General features: G+C 45.8%; 2 protein-coding genes across 6 annotated transcripts; one reads left to right on the top strand and one right to left on the bottom strand.

Moving 5' to 3' along the window:
* Positions 1-3,709: 3,709 nt before the first annotated feature.
* On the bottom strand, positions 3,710-4,459 carry LOC106707755 (Na(+)/H(+) exchange regulatory cofactor NHE-RF1). The gene has a single exon (XM_014499173.2). The coding sequence runs from the start codon at positions 4,431-4,433 to the stop codon at positions 3,921-3,923; it is 513 nt and encodes a 170-aa protein (XP_014354659.2). The 5' UTR covers positions 4,434-4,459; the 3' UTR covers positions 3,710-3,920.
* A 64-nt stretch (positions 4,460-4,523) lies between these two features.
* Positions 4,524-22,367, top strand: LOC106707756 (epidermal growth factor receptor kinase substrate 8). Of its 5 annotated transcripts, none has more exons than XM_045683752.1 (16): positions 4,524-4,705; positions 13,347-13,640; positions 14,079-14,149; positions 14,332-14,531; positions 15,126-15,225; positions 16,115-16,668; positions 17,061-17,153; positions 17,240-17,398; positions 17,513-17,619; positions 17,842-17,966; positions 18,211-18,375; positions 18,675-18,723; positions 20,959-21,081; positions 21,315-21,424; positions 21,523-21,711; positions 22,207-22,367. In XM_045683752.1, the coding sequence occupies exons 2-16, from the start codon at positions 13,427-13,429 to the stop codon at positions 22,276-22,278; spliced, it is 2,331 nt and encodes a 776-aa protein (XP_045539708.1). In that variant the 5' UTR covers positions 4,524-4,705; positions 13,347-13,426; the 3' UTR covers positions 22,279-22,367. The 5 variants fall into 5 exon arrangements, with proteins under 5 accessions (XP_045539708.1, XP_045539712.1, XP_045539711.1 ...); XM_045683756.1 differs by lacking the exon at positions 4,524-4,705 and adding an exon at positions 4,712-4,875; XM_045683755.1 differs by lacking the exon at positions 4,524-4,705 and adding an exon at positions 8,670-10,720.
* The last annotated feature ends 481 nt before the right edge of the window (positions 22,368-22,848 follow it).

Here is a 22,848-nt window from a genome sequence, read left to right as displayed (position 1 = left end):
TTGTGTACTGTTTAGTATATATCGAATACTAGATGGCGCTAATCGATATTGCAATGTATTTATATTAATTAAAAACATAAAAGAACAATTATATTAAAGAGTAATGTATTTAATAAGATAGATACATGTAAAATAATAAATATTTAGATTGCAATAATAATATAGATGAATAGTCAATCCCGTACTGGCCACCGAGAATGCCGTAGACAAATATAAATAAAAATGTGAACACCGTCAGTTAAAAAAAAAGTGCAAGATGTGAAGCAACAATGTAACAACGTTTTATAGTGATAATGCAATTTTGTAAACGATTATAAATAGTTAATTTGTCAACAACAAAATAAAGGAGTATTAATCTATGATACTAGTTTACATTTAAACATGTACTATTTTTTTTTTATAAGAGAAGGGGGCAAACGAGCAGCGGGAAAACCAAGGTGTTCATCGACGCCCATGGACATCTGCAATACCAGAGGAATCGCAGATGCGTTGCCGGCCTTTGAGATGGTGATACGCTCGCTTCTTAAAGGACCCTAAGTCGTAGCGGTTTGGAAATACCGCCGAGGACAGACCATTCCACAACGCGGCGGTACGCGGTAGAAAGCTACGCGAAAACCGCACGGTTGTGGATTGCCAGCCATCGAGGTGGTGTGGATGGAACTTGGCGGTCTGTCGGGTCGTCCGATGACGGAACTCGGCGGCAGGAATTGTTCCAAACAATTCTTCTTAGCACTCCCCGTGGTAGATGCGGTAAAAAATGCAGAGGGAACTAACGTCCCTCCGCAACGCCAGAGTGTCGAGCCGATCAGTAAGAACTCGGCCGTTGACGATTCGAATCGCTCTCCGTTGTATGCGGTCAAATGGAAGAAGCTGGTACTGGGGTGCTCCAGCCCAGAGATGGGAGCAGTATTCCATATGGGGCCGAACTTGCGCCTTATACAGCTGAAGGCGATGACCCGGTTGGAATTACTACTTCGCTCTACCAAGCACACGCAGTTTTTTCGAGGCCAGCTTGACCTTGTCTTCCGAGGCACAATATATCAAAAGCTCCTCACGACTAAAACACGACTTCGTCGAACGCCGGACGCTAACGGCCAGACCCCCTACGAGCTTATGTTTGGTAGGGAGGTACGCACGTCGCTACATGCCATGTTCATGAAAGGGGAACGCCGACGACCATCAGTTAAACACCAGCCACATCTTATCAAAGAATTCAATCCAGGCGACCGCATCCAGGCCCGTGATTATACCGTCGGCTCCACGCAGCGCTGGCGTTTCGGGACCATTCAAGAACGTTTAGGGAGACTACATTATAAAATTATAACTGATGACGGCTCTGTCTGGCGTAGGCACATTGACCAGCTCCTAGCTGCTCCCTTGGTCCAAAGCTAGGGGGGAGAAACTGTGGTGTATCACCTCTTTCATAATTAAGTTACTGGCCGGTAAGCCAGTGAGATAATAATCAATAATGTGTCAACATTATGTCATTAATAAAAATAATGTAAATATAGACAACAATGCATTTAATTTCTTTATGTATATTTAATAGAAACAATCCACTTCGTTCGATTTCACGTTTCCTCCGATGAATACACAAGCGAAGAATACGAAGACCTTGTATACTTATTTATTTGGTAACTTACTGCATTTTTATACTTTACAGAGTTCTATAGCATGAGTTATATCCAAGAATACCTTAGTATAGGAGAGCTCTCCGGTCACTTGCCAAGGCCAAGGAGCAAGCAAATGGACCGATTTTAGCCAAAAAGTGGTGACTAGCCACTGGTAATGCCACCCCACCTCAGATTCCTCCATATCAGGTCGTATCGACCACGGACAGACATCATGCATCAAGCAGAAAAAAAACTGTTATAAATTAAGCATAGTCTATAAATGTGAAAAAGTCCGCGGACCAAATGGGATACCAGCAGTTGCTTTTTTTTTATTTATGTCAGCAGTCTAGGAACACCAAGGGAACACACTTATTTTGTAGTAACAGTGGTAGACAATACTGAAGAAAAAAAATATATTTGATCATGGCGCGCAAAGAGAGCCTTAACTGTCGCATAATGATTATAATTTCGTGGTACATTTTACTAAGAAAGTATTATAGTTTCAGATTTGGGCTTTGTCACAGTCTTTGTGTAGTATTTATTTCTGGATGTGGAATTTACCAAAAAAATTAAACTAAAAAACAAAACTTTATTTCACTAGAATATTATTATATTTTTCTAACGCCATCTGTTAGAAAATTATAAAACCAATGAGATATGTTTGTTTAATATTCCTAATATGTAAGGTTTATGAGAATTTTTTATAACTTTAAGTAACATAATAGTCTTAATTATTTAAATGCAACCCGAAGATAGTATTGCACGCGAACGAAGTCGCGGGTACAGCTAGTTTAATAAGTTGTACGTGAATACTGAACCGCGCCCCGCACGCTTCACCCTGCGCCCTCGCCACGCCCACATGACATCACCTTACAACTCTATTATAACAGCATTTACAACTAGAAGGTTTATATTATTATATCTATCAATTGTAATAAACCTTTTTAAACATATTACGATAATACCGTATTGAACTCTATATACATAGCTCTTCACAATTATCTAGCTATTCCACGAATCGCCTTACAATAGGCTTGCCATTGTGGCGGCTACACATGCGGCAGGCGGCCGATCTGAACCATACATCACAAAGTACCAAGTCATTACCAAGATACCTTAACAAGGTTTAGTTATACAAGTACTTAACTCTTCATCCGTCCCATTTTACATCGACAGTTCTCCGTGACAGTGTGCCAGCTGACAGCTGACGCCCGGAACATAATACAAAACTACCACATCAATATGTATTGTTTTTATATTTGTAGATTACTGAAACAATTTACCTAGAATATGGTTCGTGCCAATGTTCAATTGATTCGAACCCACGATCACGCGATCTCATATCTACATCCAATTGGCGCAACAATTCGCTTAAAAATTGGCCTTTAGTAATATTTAAATAAATAAAAAAAAAAAACAAAAAAATGGGACCCACCTGCAAGCACTTCCTTTCGATTAAAATATTTTTCATCAAAATCGAACCACCAGGGGCGGAGTTTCGCGGTAACACACATAAAAAAAAAAATACAGTCGAATTGATAACCTCCTTCTTTTTGAAGTCGGCTAAAAAATAGTTAAGTTTTTATAAAAAAAAAAAAAAAGAATAGGAATAGGTGCTCAATGAATTAACAAGTGGGGGAAATACTGGTGAGTAAGCCGGTTGTCCCCCCCCCCCCGCAACCTCGCACATTTGGTGTTTGGTATTTTATGTGGCGAGTGCCGAGGACATTATAGACTTATCAACTTGTTGTATTTGTTGCGACGAGGCTTCGGCCGCTGACGGCGCGCGTCGCGTTGTTACCGCGCCACTCGGCCCGCTACCACTACCTGTGCTGTGTAGTACACGTCATTTGCCGCTAGCCCCTACGTCATCGCCGCGCCGGCTCGAGAGCATTGAAAATGTTGTCAACTCACAAAAATAACGAGAAAAAATGGGAACACACCGCTGCGGCCGCAGTCACCGACCGCGACGACACGTCCTTGAGCACATTCCCCCCCTCTACCATACAACCTCCCGCGCCCACGCTACACAAATCATTACACGAACACTGTATTTTTTTTAATATCCTTTATTAATCTTTCAACAATAATTGGACTTAAGTATGTAGATAACTTTAAACTACACATTTAGATAATCGGCTAATAAAAATTCAATCGATTTACGCTCATAAAAATAAATTACAATATAATTATAACATATAGGTAGTTCTATCGAAATTCCTTAAAACGTATAATACCTATGTACATTAAAATCAATGGCAAAGGAAGGCGGCGGCGCGGCGCGGAGCGGCAACGCCGCGCGTGCGCCTACAGCTTCTTCACAATGTCAAACTTGGACTTGAGGTCCATCGGCACCTTCTTCGGGTCCACCTTCTTCTTAGCGGCGAGGTGTGCGCGCATCTCTGCCGCCGTCATGGTCAGGTTGAGGCGCGGCGCTTCAGCGTCGCCGGTGGGCGCGGCGGGCGCAACGGGCACCGCGGCGGGCGAGGGCGGCGAGGGTGGCGCGTCCAGCTCGGCGGGCAGGGGGTCGCCCGGCGCTGGAGCAACCACCAGCAGCTCGGCGTCGTCCGGCCGTTGCTTGATGCGCGCCACCACCTGTTTGTGCGTCTCGCCCGCGATGCTCTGCCCGTTCACCTCAAGGATGCGGTCGCCGCGGCGCAGGCCCGCCGCCTCAGCGGGGGAGCCCTCGTCCACCTTGCCGATGTACTGGCCGGGTTTACCCTTTTCCGCGTGCAAGTTAAAGCCATAGCCGTCGAAGTCGGGCACTTTCCGCACGTGGCATAGCCGCGGCTCGGCGGCCGCCGACCCGTTCGCGGACATCGCTGCGACTGCGCGCGCAACGCACACGGCCACCGCGCGATCAGGTCCCCCCTCCCCGGACCGGCGTCGCGCCCCCCTCTCTGCCCCGCACCCTTCTCACCTGTGGAGGCTCCGCGGAGCACGGGGCGCGGGGTAGCGGAGCGCGGTGGGGCGCGGCTGGGCCAGTGCACGTCGGGTCGCCAACGCGGCGCGAAGTATCGTAAGATTAGTGAGTTTGGTGTGTGTTGCGAGAATCCTTGCTGTGGAGTGTCGTCGACCTGCAGGCGGCCGAGGTAAGTAGGGTCGTGGTGCGCGCGAGCAGGCGGCGCGCGATTGCGCGGTGTACAGTTGGAATCGGAACCCTTCAACGTGTGTAGTGCGCGAAGGGGGTCAAAGCTTATGTGACAGCGGAGATAACAGTGGTTGGCGGTCACAGATCCGCTCGTTTGGCGTGTTCAGCGAGGTGAGGCGAGGCGGTGGCTCTTTGTCGTCTCATAAACGAGGTCCACGGGCAGATCAGAGGAAGCGGCGGTCGGAAACCTCGCGCACATAAACTTCCGTTCGCCGTCGGCGCACGGGCGCAGGAGGCGCGGGGGCGCCTCCACCTCTCTAATACTAATGAAGGCGCGAGTAGTTGACCTTTGCACAGTGCACGCTTGTATACTGCTCACTTATCTTTATCTTACTTTCTTCTGGACGTGCTCCTAGTGTGACGCTTCCTTCAAACCTGGGATCCGATAGGCACGATTGATTAGCGGTAGAATCTGAAGCGGCATTAGTTGGTGCACAATTGGCCGTCGCGTTCGGTTCAACAACACTTGTAACAAGCAATTCTGCTTGTGGCAGATGAGCGTTTTTCTAATAAGGAAAGAATGGAAAGTGGATGACGATTTTGCGTTAAAGGGAACGGATAGACAAAGCAAGTAAAATCATTATTTATGTCCATGAAAGATAGGCAACAGATTTGCAACTCTAGCTTCTTCTAGATGTCTGGGGTAAGAGGTCACTTAACACTACTGAGCTGTTTGTTTGCCACCAGATTGATATTATAATGGCCTTGCTTCTAAGCAACAAGCTAGGAGTTCGATGAAACTGCTTCAATTGCCATCGTGCTCACACTACTAGCACACGTCATGGCTCATGAGGGAGTTATCCACATCTCTGGCATTGAATCACTATCTCACAGTCATTGAATTTTGCTATCGCTGGTTTCCATAATAGAATTATTTTCTATGTCAGTTTATAAAGTTTATTTTTCTGTTTGTATGCCCAATTAGTTAAGAGTAAGGAAGAGAGATGCTTCCGGTCGCGTAACTATTTTACTTGTATAAATTCTTCGCCCCCAAAGGACCTGTTTGCCTCAAGCTGGATTCACACACGAAGCTCGCAGCCCACAGCGGGCGGGGCGGGGGCGGGGCGGGGGCGAGCTGTTAACACAACGAGTGTCGCGGACGACTGTTTACATTTATTACAACAAACCATCAACAAGGCATTATTATACAGGAACAAAGGTGAATCTGGGTCATAACAGCTTTCAAATTGCGTGACAATTCATCAGCGTTATCATCAATTACATACATCATTTAAAGTTTATGAAAGAAATTCTCTCAATAAAACAGAGTACCTCACTGATAAAATCCTTTATCATCTAGATGTTTTTCCTATGACCGTGTCATATAGCAAGTTCTCTAGATGAAACGACGTACGTGGAAATTGTAGGGACCATATTTGTTACTTATTACTTAAGTATTGGTTAAACTAAACAATACCACAGCAATACTATAAACAATATAGTATGGATTTGATATGATAAATTGGCGCAAAGGTATCTTAAGAAATCATTAAAAGATTCTGAGTGTGGTAATAAGTGTTTGTGTGTGCATGTCGTGGCTAGTTCACTCGCCCACTTCGTCCCAGGGAAGGTGTGACAGGCCACAGACGGCGCACGCCAGGAACCTAAACATTAGTTGTAACGATTATCGACAGTACAATTTTTCGCGAGAAGTTACTGTGAAGTAAAAGTATTGTGTCCATTGGCTAACGCCCCTGATGCCCGGATTCTGGCGCCCGACCTCCTGCGGCCGCGGGTTATGGCGGTGCTGGTGCCCGTGAATGATATAGGCACAATGATTTAGTACTTGATGTTTGTAGCGTAGCAAGCGAATCCAGGAAGAGAACGTTTGAACATCCTGGCTGAAAAATCTGAGCCAGTGGTATAACAGGAGCGTATGTTCTCTATTTAGAGCTGTAGTGCCAAAAGTTTCAGTAGCCATGATGGTCTACAACCTCCTATAGGAGATGACACTCAAAAGAGAAAAAGAAACGAGCATTTGTTATTATTTATTTATTTATTAATAATACGTTGTTAAACTTGGGATTACAATCAAGTCCCACAAAATTATTTAAAGTAATTTGTCTGTAGGATCAAAAATTATTTATAAATTTAAATTAAAGTAAAAGTAAGTTATTTTAAATTAAAAAAGTTAAATTAAATCAAAGATTAGAGAAAAGAAGTATTACCTATGGCAAAGAATCTAATAAATATTTCTTACGGTTTTTGAAAATTTCCATTTGATAGTTTCATCCCTAATGTCTGCATGTAAACTATTAAATGTACACGTTCTTTAAGGGTTCAGTCTCCGTATGTATAATGTACCCTCGCCATTACATATCCTATTATATTGCAGTCATTGCACGTGTATTATATATGTAGGTATTACATATATTTATTGATAAAAAAACTATGCTCACGATTGTTAACTGCAATTAAATATTTATGTTTGAGACTAATCGGTAGTATTTAAAATATTATTTCATAAAATGCGCATTTACTTAATGAGGAATCATTATCAGAAGTGACATATCATTCAGATGATTCACAAATGCGTTGTGATTACTGCTATCAGTGGACATATTTCCTGCATTACGTCATCGTTTGCTTCACACAGTCACAGCTTGAATTGTGATTATTGTGTAAACACTAAATTATGTTTTTTTTTAATTTAGAGATCCAAACAAATATATATATATGTTATTAATTTAAAAAGTAATCTTAATACGCGTTAATAATATGCGTGTTACTGCAATACATACGAGTAATACTTGTAGCTATATACATACCTCAATCTATATTTATAATTTAAAAAATTACGTACACATGATATATTTACGTTGCTTATAATGGAAAACCATTTTTTTATAATTTCTGTCTGTGTGTCTGTCCGCAACGCCGCGTATTTTCCCGGTTATATTCGAAACGGCTTTAACAGGAACATATTTATAGGTCCCGGTTCGACCCCGCTATGTATTCACTTAATTATATATACTATATATTCACTTATTTTATAAGGCGCATACTATCTTTGTGTTTAAAGTTATTAAAAAATAAGGCATAGTTTGTCGGCAGCCGTGTTGACCGCACACAAGCGCACACGCACGTACCAACACAGAGACACAACTAACGCTCTGCTCTGCCACTCTGCGTGCCACTCTGCGTGCCACTCTGCGTGCCACCATCTTTACTTCATAACTTGATGACGTCGTCGTCGTGCGTCCCTCTCTAGTGTGTGCCATCTCACTCTCGCGCGACTCGCACTACCACTTTGGAATGTCCGATGCAATCTTTTGGATACCTGCGCCTGCGCACGCCTGCATCATACATTGATAAAACTCGCCCCTAACAGAACTAAAGGTTTTTAAAGTAAAATTATAATTACAAAATAATCAATAAAAATCAATGTTTTAGGTTTATATGTAAATAGTAAACATATCTATATATATAAAAGAAAGTTGTGTTAGTTACACCATTTATAACTCAAGAACGGCTGAATCGATTTGACTGAAAATTGGTGGGCAGGTAGCTTAGAACCAGAAATAGGACATAGGATAATTTTTACCCCGTTTTCTCTTTTTTATTCCGCGCGGACGGAGTCGCGGGTAAAAGCTAGTATTTAATAATGTACATTAAATAATTAAAAGTCACGTGTAGTTACACGTGGTGCTGAGCAACCTATATGATGCTTTATTACTTTTGTGGTTTGGTTCAAAGTTGAGTACATGTACATATGTACTTACAAATGTCGGTCATTTTGCGCCGGCGAAGTGTCGCAATCGTGATGACCGTTCCTGCCGCGGAGCACGACATGTAGGCCGAACTTATGTGATAAGATAAGCACCGGAGTTTTAGGTTAATCCTCTAAAAGTGTAAATTTGTCATCCTCCCTCTCAATTTGAACGAAGTTTAATAAAAAGTGTTTCATTGGCTTTTAGATATATTTTCTGCGGTGAGTCTCCGTCGCGTGTTGAGATGACGCGTGCGTTGAAATCTTTTACGGGAAGATTTTGTTTGAGGAATTACGATGCTTGTTTTTGTGAAATGTCTTCTGATTTTCCATTCGGTAAGATCAAAGCGGTCGTCGAGTACATTGAAGTTGCCGCGCACTCGATACACGATTATTTGTTATTTAGTTATGATTTGTCGGTAAAATACAAAGTAGCAATATCTGTTTGTTTTCCTTGACTCGTGTTCTCGACGACGTTGGCGTCGGTATTGCGCCCTGACACCTCCTCTCCATGTACATCATACACTACTCTGTCATCACTATTTCAGTGTTATTAAATATAAGTAGCTTGTTAAGGTGCAAAATGTCAGCGGCCGACTTAGAACCCTCGAGCGGTTTTAATATAAGATAACATCAAATTAATAGTTTATCTATTAATGTAGGAATATGGACGTATTTATCATAAAGACAATCTCCGGCACTTAATTGCCGTATTAACGGTTATAAGAACCGACCATAGAAAAGAAAAACGGTGAACAGACGGCCGGATTTTGTGCGGCAGCGGCACGAAAGCGGCGCGTGTGGGACACGATCGTTGCGCGTAACGTCGCCGTCCATCTCGTCCTAGCGTAGGTTTACCTGTATGTATGACATAAATGCGCTAAGAGCGTCATGTCTGCCACATAATTTAAAGAACACTAATAATATGGTCAGCTCTCTGTTTGTGCGGGGGTTACCACAATTAAAACACACGGTGGGACATCGGTGAGGGGGCGTGGGGGCGCTTTCTAATTAGTGAAAGAGTGACGTCTGCTTGGGCACAGACAATATTTTTTTGTAACATTACACAATGATGTTGTTAAACATACAAATGAAATCCATAATACTACAAATCTGAAAATTAAAAAACTGTATAGAATCGGCGATAACATGTTGTGTCGACAGTTTCGACCTCCGAGCTCCGAGTTTGTCACGTATTGTGTGACACTTGACTTAAATAATGAATTTCTAAGGGATTAAGAAGCCATTCAGCTCGTTGACTTAAGCCGTAAATGCTAATTGGCTTCAATTTGTCCTAATTCTGATCTGTTCCGTTTGGCGCGATACATTCTGTTGAGTTAATTTAAAAATATTTTTGTATCAAGTCAAATAGCGTATTTAACTAACGCCGCTTCAAACAGTACAAACGAAGTAACGTGACCTGTGTATCGACGCCGCCGGCTGCTCCGTTGGCCAGACATTGCCAGCACACGTCATACGTCGACAAGTTGACAATGTCTGTGCAACAGACATCTTGATACATTCAAATGTTATAATATACCCAGGTAAGTTGTTAGTGCGGCGGCTCCGGTGCGGGTGCTCTGCTGCTTAACCGTAAGACCGTAATTGGAATGTGTGTCAAGTTTCCCCGCGCGCCCCGCTCGTCCCGCGCCCGCCCCGCCGCGTCGTGTCACGGTCACACGACACACTATTCATTAGCAGCTCCGAGTGAGACATCTTGCGACGACCTACCATCCCCCACCCCCCGCACACTCATTAACATCACCTCGACAATGCACTTTCAATAACCTACAACCGCTCACGCGACACTAGCGGTTCGACGTGATAATAATAAGGGCTACAATTGCATATAATTGTGTATTGAATAAATTACACACTTGTTCATTTCGCAAGCGAATTCGTCACGCGCGAGTCGGTGCAGGAATGCGCGGGTGTTAGCTAATCGCCTTCGAGTACATATTACACTTGTGTTGTGTAGTGTACAACACGGCCGTGAGCTCTCGCTATGTACGACATGAGGCGTCGCCGCCCGTACCGCCCGTACCGCGCCACGCCATGGTCAACATTTTATTGACAGAGCTAATTCACGTCTCACACAAAGCGCTGAGCTGCAGTTATCTTTAGTGTTTCTAGCAAATAATGGACATAAAGATAAAGCAATTAAAGTGAACGATAACGCGTTGGCCCTGTGTCCGCCACACAACACACAACACGCGAGCAAACACAATAGCCGGCAACGCCGCACAGGTGAGTATGTCATGCCTATGCAGTATGTACGTAGCAAGTGCCGCCGACTCGTAAACATCGCTCTTTATGTGTGTTTAAATTCAAATGACGACCTTCGTCATCGAGGGAATTTCTCATAGTAATGTTGGCTGGAATGTCGGATATTTTAAATATTAAATATCTAGTTGGTACGAGCGAGTATCAAACCAATTTTCCGGATTTTATCGTGTCTATTTCTGTTGCCGCCATTTCGTGCTCTCGGTGCGAGTGCAGCATCAGTTTATTTGCAATTACTTAAACTGATTGAGATTTCTAGAGACGGCGCTCTGTGCATGTCAAAGGCCTCATTTATCGAGGGTCTAGTAAATACTTTCATTCGGGAACCTCCTCACTCACCACACATCCACACCAGGAATTAACTCGCCATCGAGTATCTTAATGACACGTTATTCGAAGTAGTACATTCTATTTAATAATGAACGAAAAAAAGAGCCTTGCGGTCAGACAGAGAGCCTTGCGGTCAGACAGAGAGCCTTGCGGTCAGACAGAGAGCCTTGCGGTCAGACAGAGAGCCTTGCGGTCAGACAGAGAGCCTTGCGGTCAGACAGAGAGCCTTGCGGTCAGACAGAGAGCCTTGCGGTCAGACAGAGAGCCTTGCGGTCAGACAGAGAGCCTTGCGGTCAGACAGAGAGCCTTGCGGTCAGACAGAGAGCCTTGCGGTCAGACAGAGAGCCTTGCGGTCAGACAGAGAGCCTTGCGGTCAGACAGAGAGCCTTGCGGTCAGACAGAGAGCCTTGCGGTCAGACAGAGAGCCTTGCGGTCAGACAGAGAGGCAGACAATTTTTTTTTGTTATATGCAAAGCAAATAATACATCAGGTGTACGAAATGATTTTTTTTGGACGACAGACTTTCCGCTTTTCTTAATATGTACAGCTAAGTACTTACTTACATATAAATAAATAATTATTAATGAAATATACTTCGTTATAAGCAGTTGGTAGTTGCGGTGAGTGCAAGTGTACGTATGTACCTAACATATGTCGCGTGTTGCCCGCGCTCATGTCCTATACATATCTTCAGAAGTCTTCGCGCTTGCAACCGGTTTACATAAACTTTGCATAATCGACTACTACTACTAAAAATTCAATGATCTTCCGAGATGACGGACCTGTCACGTAGGCGCGCTCCGACATAACCACGTGACACACGCAGCGCATACACACACACGCACACACAAACGAAACGAATAAAACCGCAGCTAACAAAAACAAATGCTTCTAGAGTGGGAAACCAAAATAACAGAAACAGGTTTTATATAATTTTTGCCAGGCCTAACTAATGTCTGCACGCAAAGCATTGTAATTTGGAATGATTGATAATTTCTTCACACAATTCTAATAAACTCGTCGGAGTCGAAGTAACGGAGCGACTTCCGTTGGAATATAAAACTATATCCTGTTGCATTCCTGTACGAGTGCGAACAAGACGGGAGTAGAAGAGCCCGCGAGGTGCGAGGAAGACGCCGCTACCCACTCGCGATGCGTCGCACGCGCTGCCCCGCGCACCCGCGCACCCGCGCACCCGCGCACCTGACGCCACTTCCGAGTTCGACTCATCGCGCTAGTTTCTATCGAATTGTTGTCGTGAAAAGCGGACTTAAGTTCGGCCAAGGTGCCGTGCGCGTGAACGAAATGAAAATGTGCGAGACCTGGCGCGACACAGATCTTAAGGGCAATCATTGACAATACGAGTGAACGCGCTCGCCGGGCGAAAGTTGAAAGAAAGTATAAAAGTAAATACTGGTGCGCCGGAAACTGACCAGAAGTTACAAGTACACCAATCGATCGTTTCATTTGATGATCGCGAAATCCTGGCGCGTGCCATGGTGCCCACTGCAAGACACCCACCCACTGCTGCGGGCGCGTCGTTCATTAACAACCTATATTCAATTTCGGATATTCATTTCTGTTGCTCGTTGTTCATTCATAAATAAAGACGTGTTGTACAAAGTGGGCTTTTGACAGAAGCCGGCAAACGAGCAAACATGTCCTTACATCTTATCTCTAATCTAAGTTTAACAGTGGTAGACGTCAGCAACAACAACATCTGTTGTACGAATGGGCCGGCTCGCCCGTTGTAATACCGAGACCACACAGAACACCGGCGTGAAGTGGAAACAATTCCGCGTTTCCTCTGATGAGTGTGGTGCCCGAGGCCTAATTTTAGTCCTCTTGCCCTTCTCACCCTTTTCTTATAAGGAAAGGATGGGCAGTGAAAGTGGATTTGACGGAGGAGGGAATGCATAGGCTAAATAAATATTCAGTTTTTTTATATTATAAGGTAACAAATGAACAAGCGGCCGCTTCGATATTTCTGCGAATTCAGATGGCTGCGCACTCATTTGCCACCTTATGATATATGTATATAAAAAAAAAGTGACCGCTACCCGTAGACATCTGTAACAACATACATTACATTCGTTGTCTACTCTAAATAAATGGACAGAGGCGGATTCTCGCCTATAGGTACTATTCAGTAAATAAAGGAAACATTTCCCTTTCCTATTATAATGTTAAAACATCATTCATTATGTTTAATCTTTTTAATTCGGCTAACTATTTACTTAGATATATGTATTTTTTATAGATATTTAGTGACTGCAACCGAGAGCAACCGAGTATCAGTGCCACGGGGATGTGTGGCCACTTTGCGTGAGGGCTCGAAGGATGGCGATGCGCGGGGGCGGGGGCGGGGGCGGGGCCGGTGGCGGGGGCGGGGGCATGGGGGACACTCAACGTGCGCTCGAGCAGTTCGAACAGCTGGCGGGACTCCGAGTGTACGTGCTGGAGCACCTAGCCACGTTCACGGTGACGCGCGAGACCGGCATTGTGTACCCGGCGGACGGCATGCGTCGGCTGCTGCAGCTTGAGAAGACCAACGGTAAGATCCCCCACCTCACCTCCTCTCACCGCAACACAGTTCTTGCTACCATAGACGATATGATATCCTCCTCTTACTCAATGGTAACAGCGAGTGCCAGGGGGGGGGGAGTCTGGGCCCTCTCAGGGATTCATACACCATATTCACTGGTCATATCACCGTCAACTCACCGAACATCTTCGTGTTACAGACAAAAGCGGCTGGTCTTAGCAGCACGTATCCGACGTAATCACAACAATTAGCTTATTATAACTACAGCAGTTTGACGCGAAAATTTATATCTGTTATTGAATAATGAATACCTAACACAGTCATTTCTTTGTGTCTATACTTAATAACGCGTAGTCGTAGCTGTCAATAATTGATAAACAGGTGACTAAGCATTGACGGGACGCAACTGTCCTCATGACTAATCTGTGTTTTATGACATGTCTTCAGGAATATGGAGTCAAAAAATGCAACTGTGCCTGGAGGACCAGTGGGTGCTGGTCATGGACTATGAGACTGGGGTATGTATGATACTTTCAATATATCTAAGTTTCTCTACAAATCGACATAATAATTCCTCCAATCGAAGACAAACTGCTGTTTAAGCACTCTACTGAAAACAGCTGTTCGAACTTATCTTCTTGCTAAAATAAAGTTAATTTTTTTATTAAAATACTGATGTTTCGTGTATGTTTGGGTACAGAGCATAATGGAGCGCTTCCCGGCGTCGCATGTGCACTCGCCAACGGCGTTCACGTCGCCTGAGCCGGGCGAGCTGTACAACAACGTGCTGGCCTTCGTGGCGGGCGCACCAGACGCGCCGGACGCGCGCCGCGAGCTGCACATCTTTCAGTGCCACGACGTGCCCGCGCACGCTCTCGTCGAGGAGCTCAACGCGCTCAAGTCAGTGCAAAACTCCACCTTATCTCTCCCCTCCCTCGCCCCGGCCACAGACACAGCGGCCGCGATTAAGTTGTAGTAAAAAAATATGTATTATATAGTTAAATAAGATCGCGGAGTTATCGGACGGCGATCTGTTGAGAGGTGTTATCATGGCGATATCTTTTGTACCCGCGACGGCGATGAGATGTGCCGGCTAGACCGCACAGACTGCACAGACCGCGCAGTCGCCGGCAGCATGCGCTCGTACCGCCTCCCGCCCACGGTGCCTCTGCCCGTGTCCGCATACTCCTGGCGCCACCGGTGCGACCATATCTACACACTTCCCCTCTAAGGGACCAGTAATAGGCTATTATGAAAGAAAAATGGATTTACTTTTTATTAAAGAAGCTAGACAAAGAAAAGTAAAAGTTAGGAATTTGTTAGTATTATATGAGTGCGCAATAACAAGAACCCTTTACAATTTTGCTGACCTTGGGAATTAGCTTTTGAAGTTTTGTCCCGCTTCCTCGCTTCAGTGTTGATGTCTAACGTGATAAGTTAACTGGGATGTAGTTGTTGTGTTGTGCCGTCAACGAGTGACGTTGTTGTGTGCAGGGGCGTGGGCGGCGCTGCGGGGGAGTCCGGACGGGACTTCATCATCGAGCGGGAGCGAGAGAGGGAGAGAGAAAACGAGATGGAGCGCCCGCGCCGACAGGTGAGAACTTGTAGTAATGTTATGTACTCATTTTTATCTAAAGGTTAATGATTAAAATGGGGGCATATGTTACGTTGAGATCAAAAGCCATAATTTAAAATATAGCTATTTTTCATGTCAGAAAATTACAAAAGGGCAAGCGGCCACCTGAATACCCTGAAAAAGCGAAGCGGCCGCTGCACATTGACATCTGCAATTGCAGATGCGTTGCCTAATTTTACTCAATGGAGAAGCGAATGCACAGGAAGAGGATATATTCCCTTCTTATGCGTTCCCTCTTCCGCCACCACACATCATACCCATGCTCATTCCCCTCCCTATCATTTCCTTATAAGAAAAGAATGGAAAGAGAACGAGGACTAAAATTCCATTCGTGCACCCAACAAATATTATTGTCGCGGGATCTACCACCGTCAAACGTAATTTCTGCGTGACTCGTTATTAATGAGAAGTGGAAAGGTAAATGCTCCAATGAGGGGGACGTGACTCGAGCGACATCGACATATCGCTCCAGTTCTAGAAGTAAGTGCCCCGCTATCGCAACCGGCCACTTATCTCATTGCTTATCTGCGAGTTTCAATGGAGCCCGCGATAAACAAGAGTATTAACTGTAGCCATCCTCCCGTCTTCCAATCCAATCTTACTAATATTATAAATGCGAATGTTTAGATGGATGGATGTATCTCGATGAAAGTCGGCATAGATGTACGTCATAGTCTGGAGGAACACATAGGCTACTTATTATGTTTTTTTTTTTAAATTTTGTGCGGACGGAATCGCGGGTGTCAGTTATTCATTCTTAATATTAGCCTAGGCGAAGAATACAGATATTTTATTACTAGCTTTCGCCCGGCGCTCTAGTCCTGATTCTCTGTGCTCACGTCCACAGCAAATGGCGGCGCAGCTGGGGCGCGAACGCGGCGAGCGCGCGGGCTCGGGCGGTGAACGCGATGACGCGTCGTCAACGGGTTCGGAGCGGCTGTACGAGCAGGACATTGCAATACTCAATCGGTGCTTCGACGATATCGAGAAGTTCATAGCGCGGCTACAGCACGCGGCTGCGGCGTCGCGTGAGCTGGAGCGGAGGCGGCGCGGCGGGCGGGGCGCGCGGCGCGCTGGCGACGGAATGTTGGCGCTTCGCACACGTCCGCCGCCCGAGCGGGACTTCGTCGACGTGCTGCAGAAGTTCAAGCTGTCGTTCAATCTACTAGCGCGGCTGCGCGCACACATCCACGACCCGAACGCACCGGAGTTGGTACACTTTCTTTTCACGCCGCTGGCGCTAATCGTGGACGCGGCGCAGGACGCGGCAGATGGTCGGCTGGCGGCGCGCGTCGTGCAGCCGCTGCTGACGCGCGACGCGCTGAACTTGCTCGCCAACTGTGTCACCAGCAAGGAGACCGAACTCTGGCACTCGCTGGGCGACGCATGGCTCGTGCCGAGGTAATTAAACGCCGGTTGCTTTACTAGCGCAGTAAACTACGAGAACTTGTCTTCGGCGGCGTCGATAGGTACTACGACTTAAACGATGATAGATACTTTTATTCGGTTAGTCTGTTTCTATTCCATTCCGCCAACGTTGTCAAACAACGAGATAATTTCGTAGATAAGAGAGATATTTGCGATTGTTACTCGGCCTGTAATTACGAAATTCTTGATAATGATAACATGTTATAGCCGGATTTCGATATCCGAGTACAATAATAAAATTGTAACAAAGTAGAAGGTTTAAAGCAATAGAAAACATTTCAGAAAGGGGAAAGGATGAAGTATCGAGGGGCGTGCGGGGTTGTTGCAACACAGAAGCTATGTTCATTAATGACTTTTGCTTGCAGAGAACAATGGAAGACCGCGATCCCTCCATACCAGCCGGTGTTCATGGACGGCTGGTCCCCGGACTACCAGGTGGACGACCAGCCATTGCGCAGGTGAGAGCTCGACTGCCAGATGTCCACGTGTTTGTGTGTCGTGTCGTGTTGTGACGTCTTGTGTCGTTGACATGCGTGTCCCGAAGGGCGTCGCCGCGACGCGAATCATCGCGCGGGGAGCTGCGGGAGGAGGTGCGGGGTGAGGCGCGGGGCGAGAGCGCGGCGCGGGGCGAAGGGGCAGAGGGGTATGGGTACGAACGCGACGAGCCAGACCTCTACTCCGAGCAGTACGGCTCCTACCCGAGGTACGTGTCCCTGCGCTGTTTCGAATTCGGAACTCGGTACTTGCTGTGAGCCTTAGCCTGTGCCGTGCCGAACATTATTCCGAAGCGGTTCATATGAAATTTGTCTCATTACAGGAACACGCGGTCGCGTGCGCGCGAGGACTCCGGCTCGGCGGCGTCGTCGCCCGATCGTAGCGCTCCCGACCGCGGCGTACCCTACCGCGGCCCAGACAGGGACGATGGTGAGACCTTCTTTCTTCGCGTCGCTGAAGTAGGAAATCTAGGTCGCTTCATCCTCCTGGAATGGCAGAGTTCTTAATGACCTATCGAAAACACTATTACTATCCAGTTGGTAACAATCACCTCGGCAGATGCACATTATGAGGCTAGAAGATTAATTTAACTGATGGCGAGATATTTTGTCTGTATTGTGATGCGGTGGTGATGTGATGTGGCCGTTGCAGACGATCTGGGCGAGGCGTGGGCGCGGGGCGTGGCGGCGCGCGGCGGACGCGTAGTGCGCGTCACCTACCCTCGTACCGCCAACAACGACAAGGAGCTGTCCGTGGTGCGCGGCGAGTACCTGGAGGTAGGTGCGAGCGTGAAGTCATCGCTCTCCCGACCGCCTCATTGTTGTCTGCGCGAGGTCGCGGTTTAGCACCACTCGAGAGGCAACTCTCGTTGCTGCGGATTGCGGTCCACTGTTGATTTGAAATATTCTTGTGAAAATAAGCGCAATAGGTGCTGTGCAGCGTCAGCTTAACATTTGTGTAAGTTCCAATGGTATAGAGCGGCGTGGTATGTAAGCGAGCTCGTGCGCGTGCGTGTTGCAGGTGCTGGACGACTCGCGCAAGTGGTGGCGCGCGCGCAACCGGCGCGGCGTGTCGGCGCACGTGCCGCACACAATCGTGGCGCCCGCCTTCTCCCCGCCCGGCTCCCCGCAGCCCGCGCGCAGCCCCCCGCACCTCTACCCCAACCCCATATACACCATGTACCAGGTGCCTGTGTACCTTGCTCGTTACCCGGTACATTACTTGTAAACGTGCCACAAATTTCTTGCTTTTTTCTGGTTTCACTTAAAATCAACGATCAAGAATGCATCGACTTCTTGATTAAAGCTGAATGGACTCCACTTTGGTGAAAATTAGTTTCCCTTTAACGTTTGTAACAATCAAAACTTATTTTTCTATTTTACGCCACCGTCCCGTGCGTTTATGCTTCCATTTATTCGGTTCACTTCATTGCCGACACTAAATAACTCATCGACAAGAATAACAATATGTAAATCTGGTTGCAGGAGGGAGGCGGGCGCGGGTCAGGCGGCAGCAGCCCGACGGGCGCGCCGGGTAGGGCAGCGGGCGGTGGAGCGGGCGGTGCAGCGGGCGGGCCAGGCGGTCAGGGCGCCGACTGGGTGCGCCGCGAGCGCCTCGGCAAGAAGGGCGAGTTCCGATACTTCTAGCGGCGGCCGAGACCCGCGCGCCCTCCGTCCACTGTCCCTCCCTCAGACCGCCTTGTCCTAAATAACAATAATTCCTTCGACATCATGATCGTAATAATCAAATAGAATATGAAGTCAATAAATTTGTTATGGTGCCGCTCATTGCGCGGCGTCCATCACAATATGATGATTGAATGGACGTGCGTCGAAGATTTCACTTAAATTAGTTACAAAACCCCACCTCCCATAGCTCCGGTGACCTCCCACAGCGGGCTGTACCGGGGTGCACTCGGTCGCATTTTGGAGGATATTTGTCATACAACATAAATAGATAATATATACATGTATGTACTTAACATAATATGATAATAAGAAGTATCGGGTCTCGCGCTGTGTGTGTGTGTGTGTTTGTGTGTGAGCGTGTGCGCAGTGATGTTGCGTGTCCCTGCCGCCGCGGCGCTAGTGTTGCTGTTTCACTGTTGTTTGAGGTGCGCTTCACTCGGCTGTCTCCGCGCGGGCCTCGTGCGCTATTTATTACAAAAAACAGTTCTGAAGATCTATCGGAATTGCGATACGCGTTTTCGTAACGTCATCGATAAAATGAGATTACGCCATATAATAATATGGCGTAATACAAGGGCGCTATACAAGTCTAAGACAAATTTTGTCGATGATTTTACGACTATTTTCTCGCTTTTCGTGCTAGGCACTGTGACATCATTTTCACTCACTTTTAATCAAAATTGTGTCGCGTTTTCATCAGCGCGTCTTATGACCGCGGAGCGAAATATTTTAACGCATCGTCGATAAAATCAAATTAATTTTGTTTCCTGTAAACAAGCAGTGATACATTGTATGTGGTTACTCTTAATTTAAAGGTATTAACGCATTGCAGGCGCGTGCATAATACACATATAATGTTATTCAAGTCAGTCACTTTCAAAATATGCTCACATACAAAGATATAATTATTTATAAATTATGTAATTTTGTTGCTAGATTATGTTGAATTACGTGTGGGCTAAATGTAATATTGAACTTTCCCTTCTTTGTAAATTGTCAAATGTACCTACTTACTTGTTTTGTGTCCGCAGAGTCTATAAGAAAATATTTACTGCTATTTAAATTATTATAATATTAAACCGTACTCGTTGTAAAGCGACTTAGATATAAAACAAAATGTTAATATATAGTGTGTGACTGCGGAGTGGACTCCGCGCCGGCCTCGCCCGCGAGCCCGCTAGCCCGCTAGCCCGCGGGCCCGCTAGCCCGCTAGCCCGCGGGCCCGCTAGCCCGCTAGCCCGCTAGCCCGCTAGCCCGCTAGCCCGCTAGCCCGCGAGCCCGGCGCGGACGTCTCGTCAACCGCGATCTTTCTGTTTGTGTATTTTACATTTTTATACATTAAATCCTTCATAACACTTTCGTTGTTTCAAGAACTCCTTTCAAGTGCTTCTCCTTATCGCTAAAACTAGGTAAATTTGTCTTAATTTTTTTTTCACTCAATTGAGTAATTGTTTTCAATGCAATTTGTGTGTTGTTGTGTTGTCCTTAACATAAGTAGTTAACATACAACGGGTTTTCTGAGACCAAAAATCTCCGTTTAAAAACATATCGTCTCCATTTTGTCAAAAACAATGACAGGGATGACGATATTTTTTATATAGACTTTGGTCCCAGAAATCAACGGTTAGTGGTTGTCTCGCGGGTGTCTGTGTGTGCGGCGCGCCGCAACTTGTGCTACTGTTCTGTTGCATTGCTCTGTGTGTTTGCTTGTGTGTTACGGTAAGTTTTGTTGCATCTAGTTTTTATTATGTACACCTTTTTTAACCTTTTTTGTGAGTGCATTAAACTATATCAATTCTAAAAGTGGTGTTTTCAATAATAATTATTATTAATATAAAGATTGTAGAACAAAGTACTGTATTAGCCTCAATAATGTACATTTGACGAAACAATTTAATCACAAGTAAAAAGTGCATGCGAGCAATTGACATCTGCACGAATTTGACACACTTAGATATAGTAATAGGAATTAAACAAGTTAACTGTAGGCGAACAATAAGTCAGACATTGAGGAACAATTTTTTTGGATACCTAGCATTTAGGTCGGATTGTGTAGTACAAGGGCGTGTTGCGTGTACAGAGAGCCCCGCCCCGCCCCCGCCGCCGCCACTGCCGCCGGCGCCCGCGCAGCCGCCGCCGCCGCCGCCGCAGCCGCCCGCACCCCCCGCACCCCCCTCCGTCAACAAAACTGACACCATCAAATGTAAGCGTTGGAGAGCATTTTACCACATAACTAAGTAAAAGCAAACTAACCGAAGAATTTTTGGAATCACTTTTTTAGTTGAGATACGCAACATCTGATAGCGACAACGACCCTGAGGTTGAAAGCGCATGCGGCGCGGCGAGCTGTGGCGATGTCGCAGTCGTACTCGTGTCGTGTACAGTGAGGTGCACTTCAGACGCTGACGATGTGTGTGTGTGTGCTTGTGTCCGCAGCGAGCCGGTCGACGGGCAGCGAGCTGGCGGACGAGCTGAAGGTGGTGCTGCCGCAGATCCAGCAGCGCCGCCTCGACTTCAAGAAGACGCCCGACATCTTCATTCACCAGGTGAGCCGACGGCGTTGCTGGCTCTCCGTACGAGCCCCGCAAACGGCAAATGTTTAAACATTGCATTCAATTGTATACAATATGTGTCCGTATGTCAGAAATCGAACCCGGACGAGGTGGTGGCGTGGCTGGAGGCGAAGGGGTTCAGCGCGGCGGCGCAGCGCCAGCTCCGTGTTCCCGGCCACCAGCTGTTCGCGCTGAGCCGCGCGCAGCTGGAGCGCGCGCTCGGCCACGACGAGGGCAAGCGTCTCTACAGCCAGGTGCTCGTGCAGAGGAACGTCTCCGGGGTGAGTCGCCTCTCTCTCCCTCTCCGCGATTGGAGACTGTCGCCACCCGACAGTCGCTACATTCAATATTAATTGGTAGAAGTCGGGTAGTTGCTTGTCAACAAGCGCGTGTCTTTTTAGACATTTTCAAAATAACAGGTTCTGGATGCAGTGTCCTAACATTTTATAGTAACTAGCTTTTACCGGCGACTTCGTGCGAGCAAATAAAAAATAATTTAGTAAGTGTCCAATGCCAAAATACATCTAGGTCCATTTAGCCGTTTTGGAGCTACCAGCTAAGAAAACATCCACACAAACATTCATAATATTAGTATGATGTTGGTATATAAAAGTGTCACGGCAGACAAATTCTACGATAAAAATTACTTGTTAAATATATATATAAGTACCTACATACACGTTATATACACCACGTCATTGTCGTGTGATTTCTTCAAGTGCTAAGACGTACAGAGAGTGTGTCCAGAATAAAGCAGTTAATTTGACTGTTTGCAGTACAAGACGACGTCGGCCTCCGAGTTGCAGAGCATCCTGCGCAAGGTGCGCGAGAAGGTGGAGGTCACCTGAGCGGGAGGACGATGTTGGGAGAACATATTATTATTATTATTTATTTGTTTTTACTAGGTAAATGAAAGTAATAAAGTGATTTGTATTCATTGTTAGTTTTATTTGATACAAGTTGTCGCCCGCGACTCCGTCCGCGCGGAATTATAAAACGTAATAAGTAGCCTGTGTGTTCTGCCAGACTATGTTCTACATCTGTGACAAATTTCCGTACCGTACCGTTCCTTCACACAAACATACATTCATCTAAACATTCGTATTTATAATATTAGTAAGACTAGCTGTGCCAGATACTTCGTCAACTTGGAAAATGTTTTTCAGATCGCAAAATGTATAAAATGTTTTAATTGCGTATTTTTTTTTATATTTTGCGTCATATTAAACATTTTGGCAGCGATCTTAAAGATTTCAAAGGCAATTGTGTTAAATTTTTAAGATATATGAATGCTTTTCAACGTTTAGATATAGTTAAGGATAAGGAAAAGAAAATAAAACCCATGGTTATAATTATGTAAAATATAAATATAATAATATTATTCAGTATAAACATTACAAAACTCATGCTCCTGCGTA

The sequence above is a fragment of the Papilio machaon genome, chromosome 23, assembly GCF_912999745.1.
Source record: "Papilio machaon chromosome 23, ilPapMach1.1, whole genome shotgun sequence".
NCBI classification, from domain to species: domain Eukaryota; kingdom Metazoa; phylum Arthropoda; class Insecta; order Lepidoptera; family Papilionidae; genus Papilio; species Papilio machaon.
The sequence above is the reverse complement of the archived record's forward strand: the minus strand, read 5'-3'. Positions and strand labels throughout refer to the sequence as shown.

Coding starts and splice junctions, on each gene's coding strand:
- LOC106707755 (XM_014499173.2), bottom strand. CDS start 4,433: ATGTCCGCGAACGGGTCGGCGGCCGCCGAGCCGCGGCTATGCCACGTG.
- LOC106707756 (XM_045683752.1), top strand. CDS start 13,427: ATGGCGATGCGCGGGGGCGGGGGCGGGGGCGGGGCCGGTGGCGGGGGC. Junction 13,641..14,078: donor GCAGCTTGAGAAGACCAACG/GTAAGATCCCCC, acceptor ACATGTCTTCAG/GAATATGGAGTCAAAAAATG. Junction 14,150..14,331: donor TCATGGACTATGAGACTGGG/GTATGTATGATA, acceptor GTTTGGGTACAG/AGCATAATGGAGCGCTTCCC.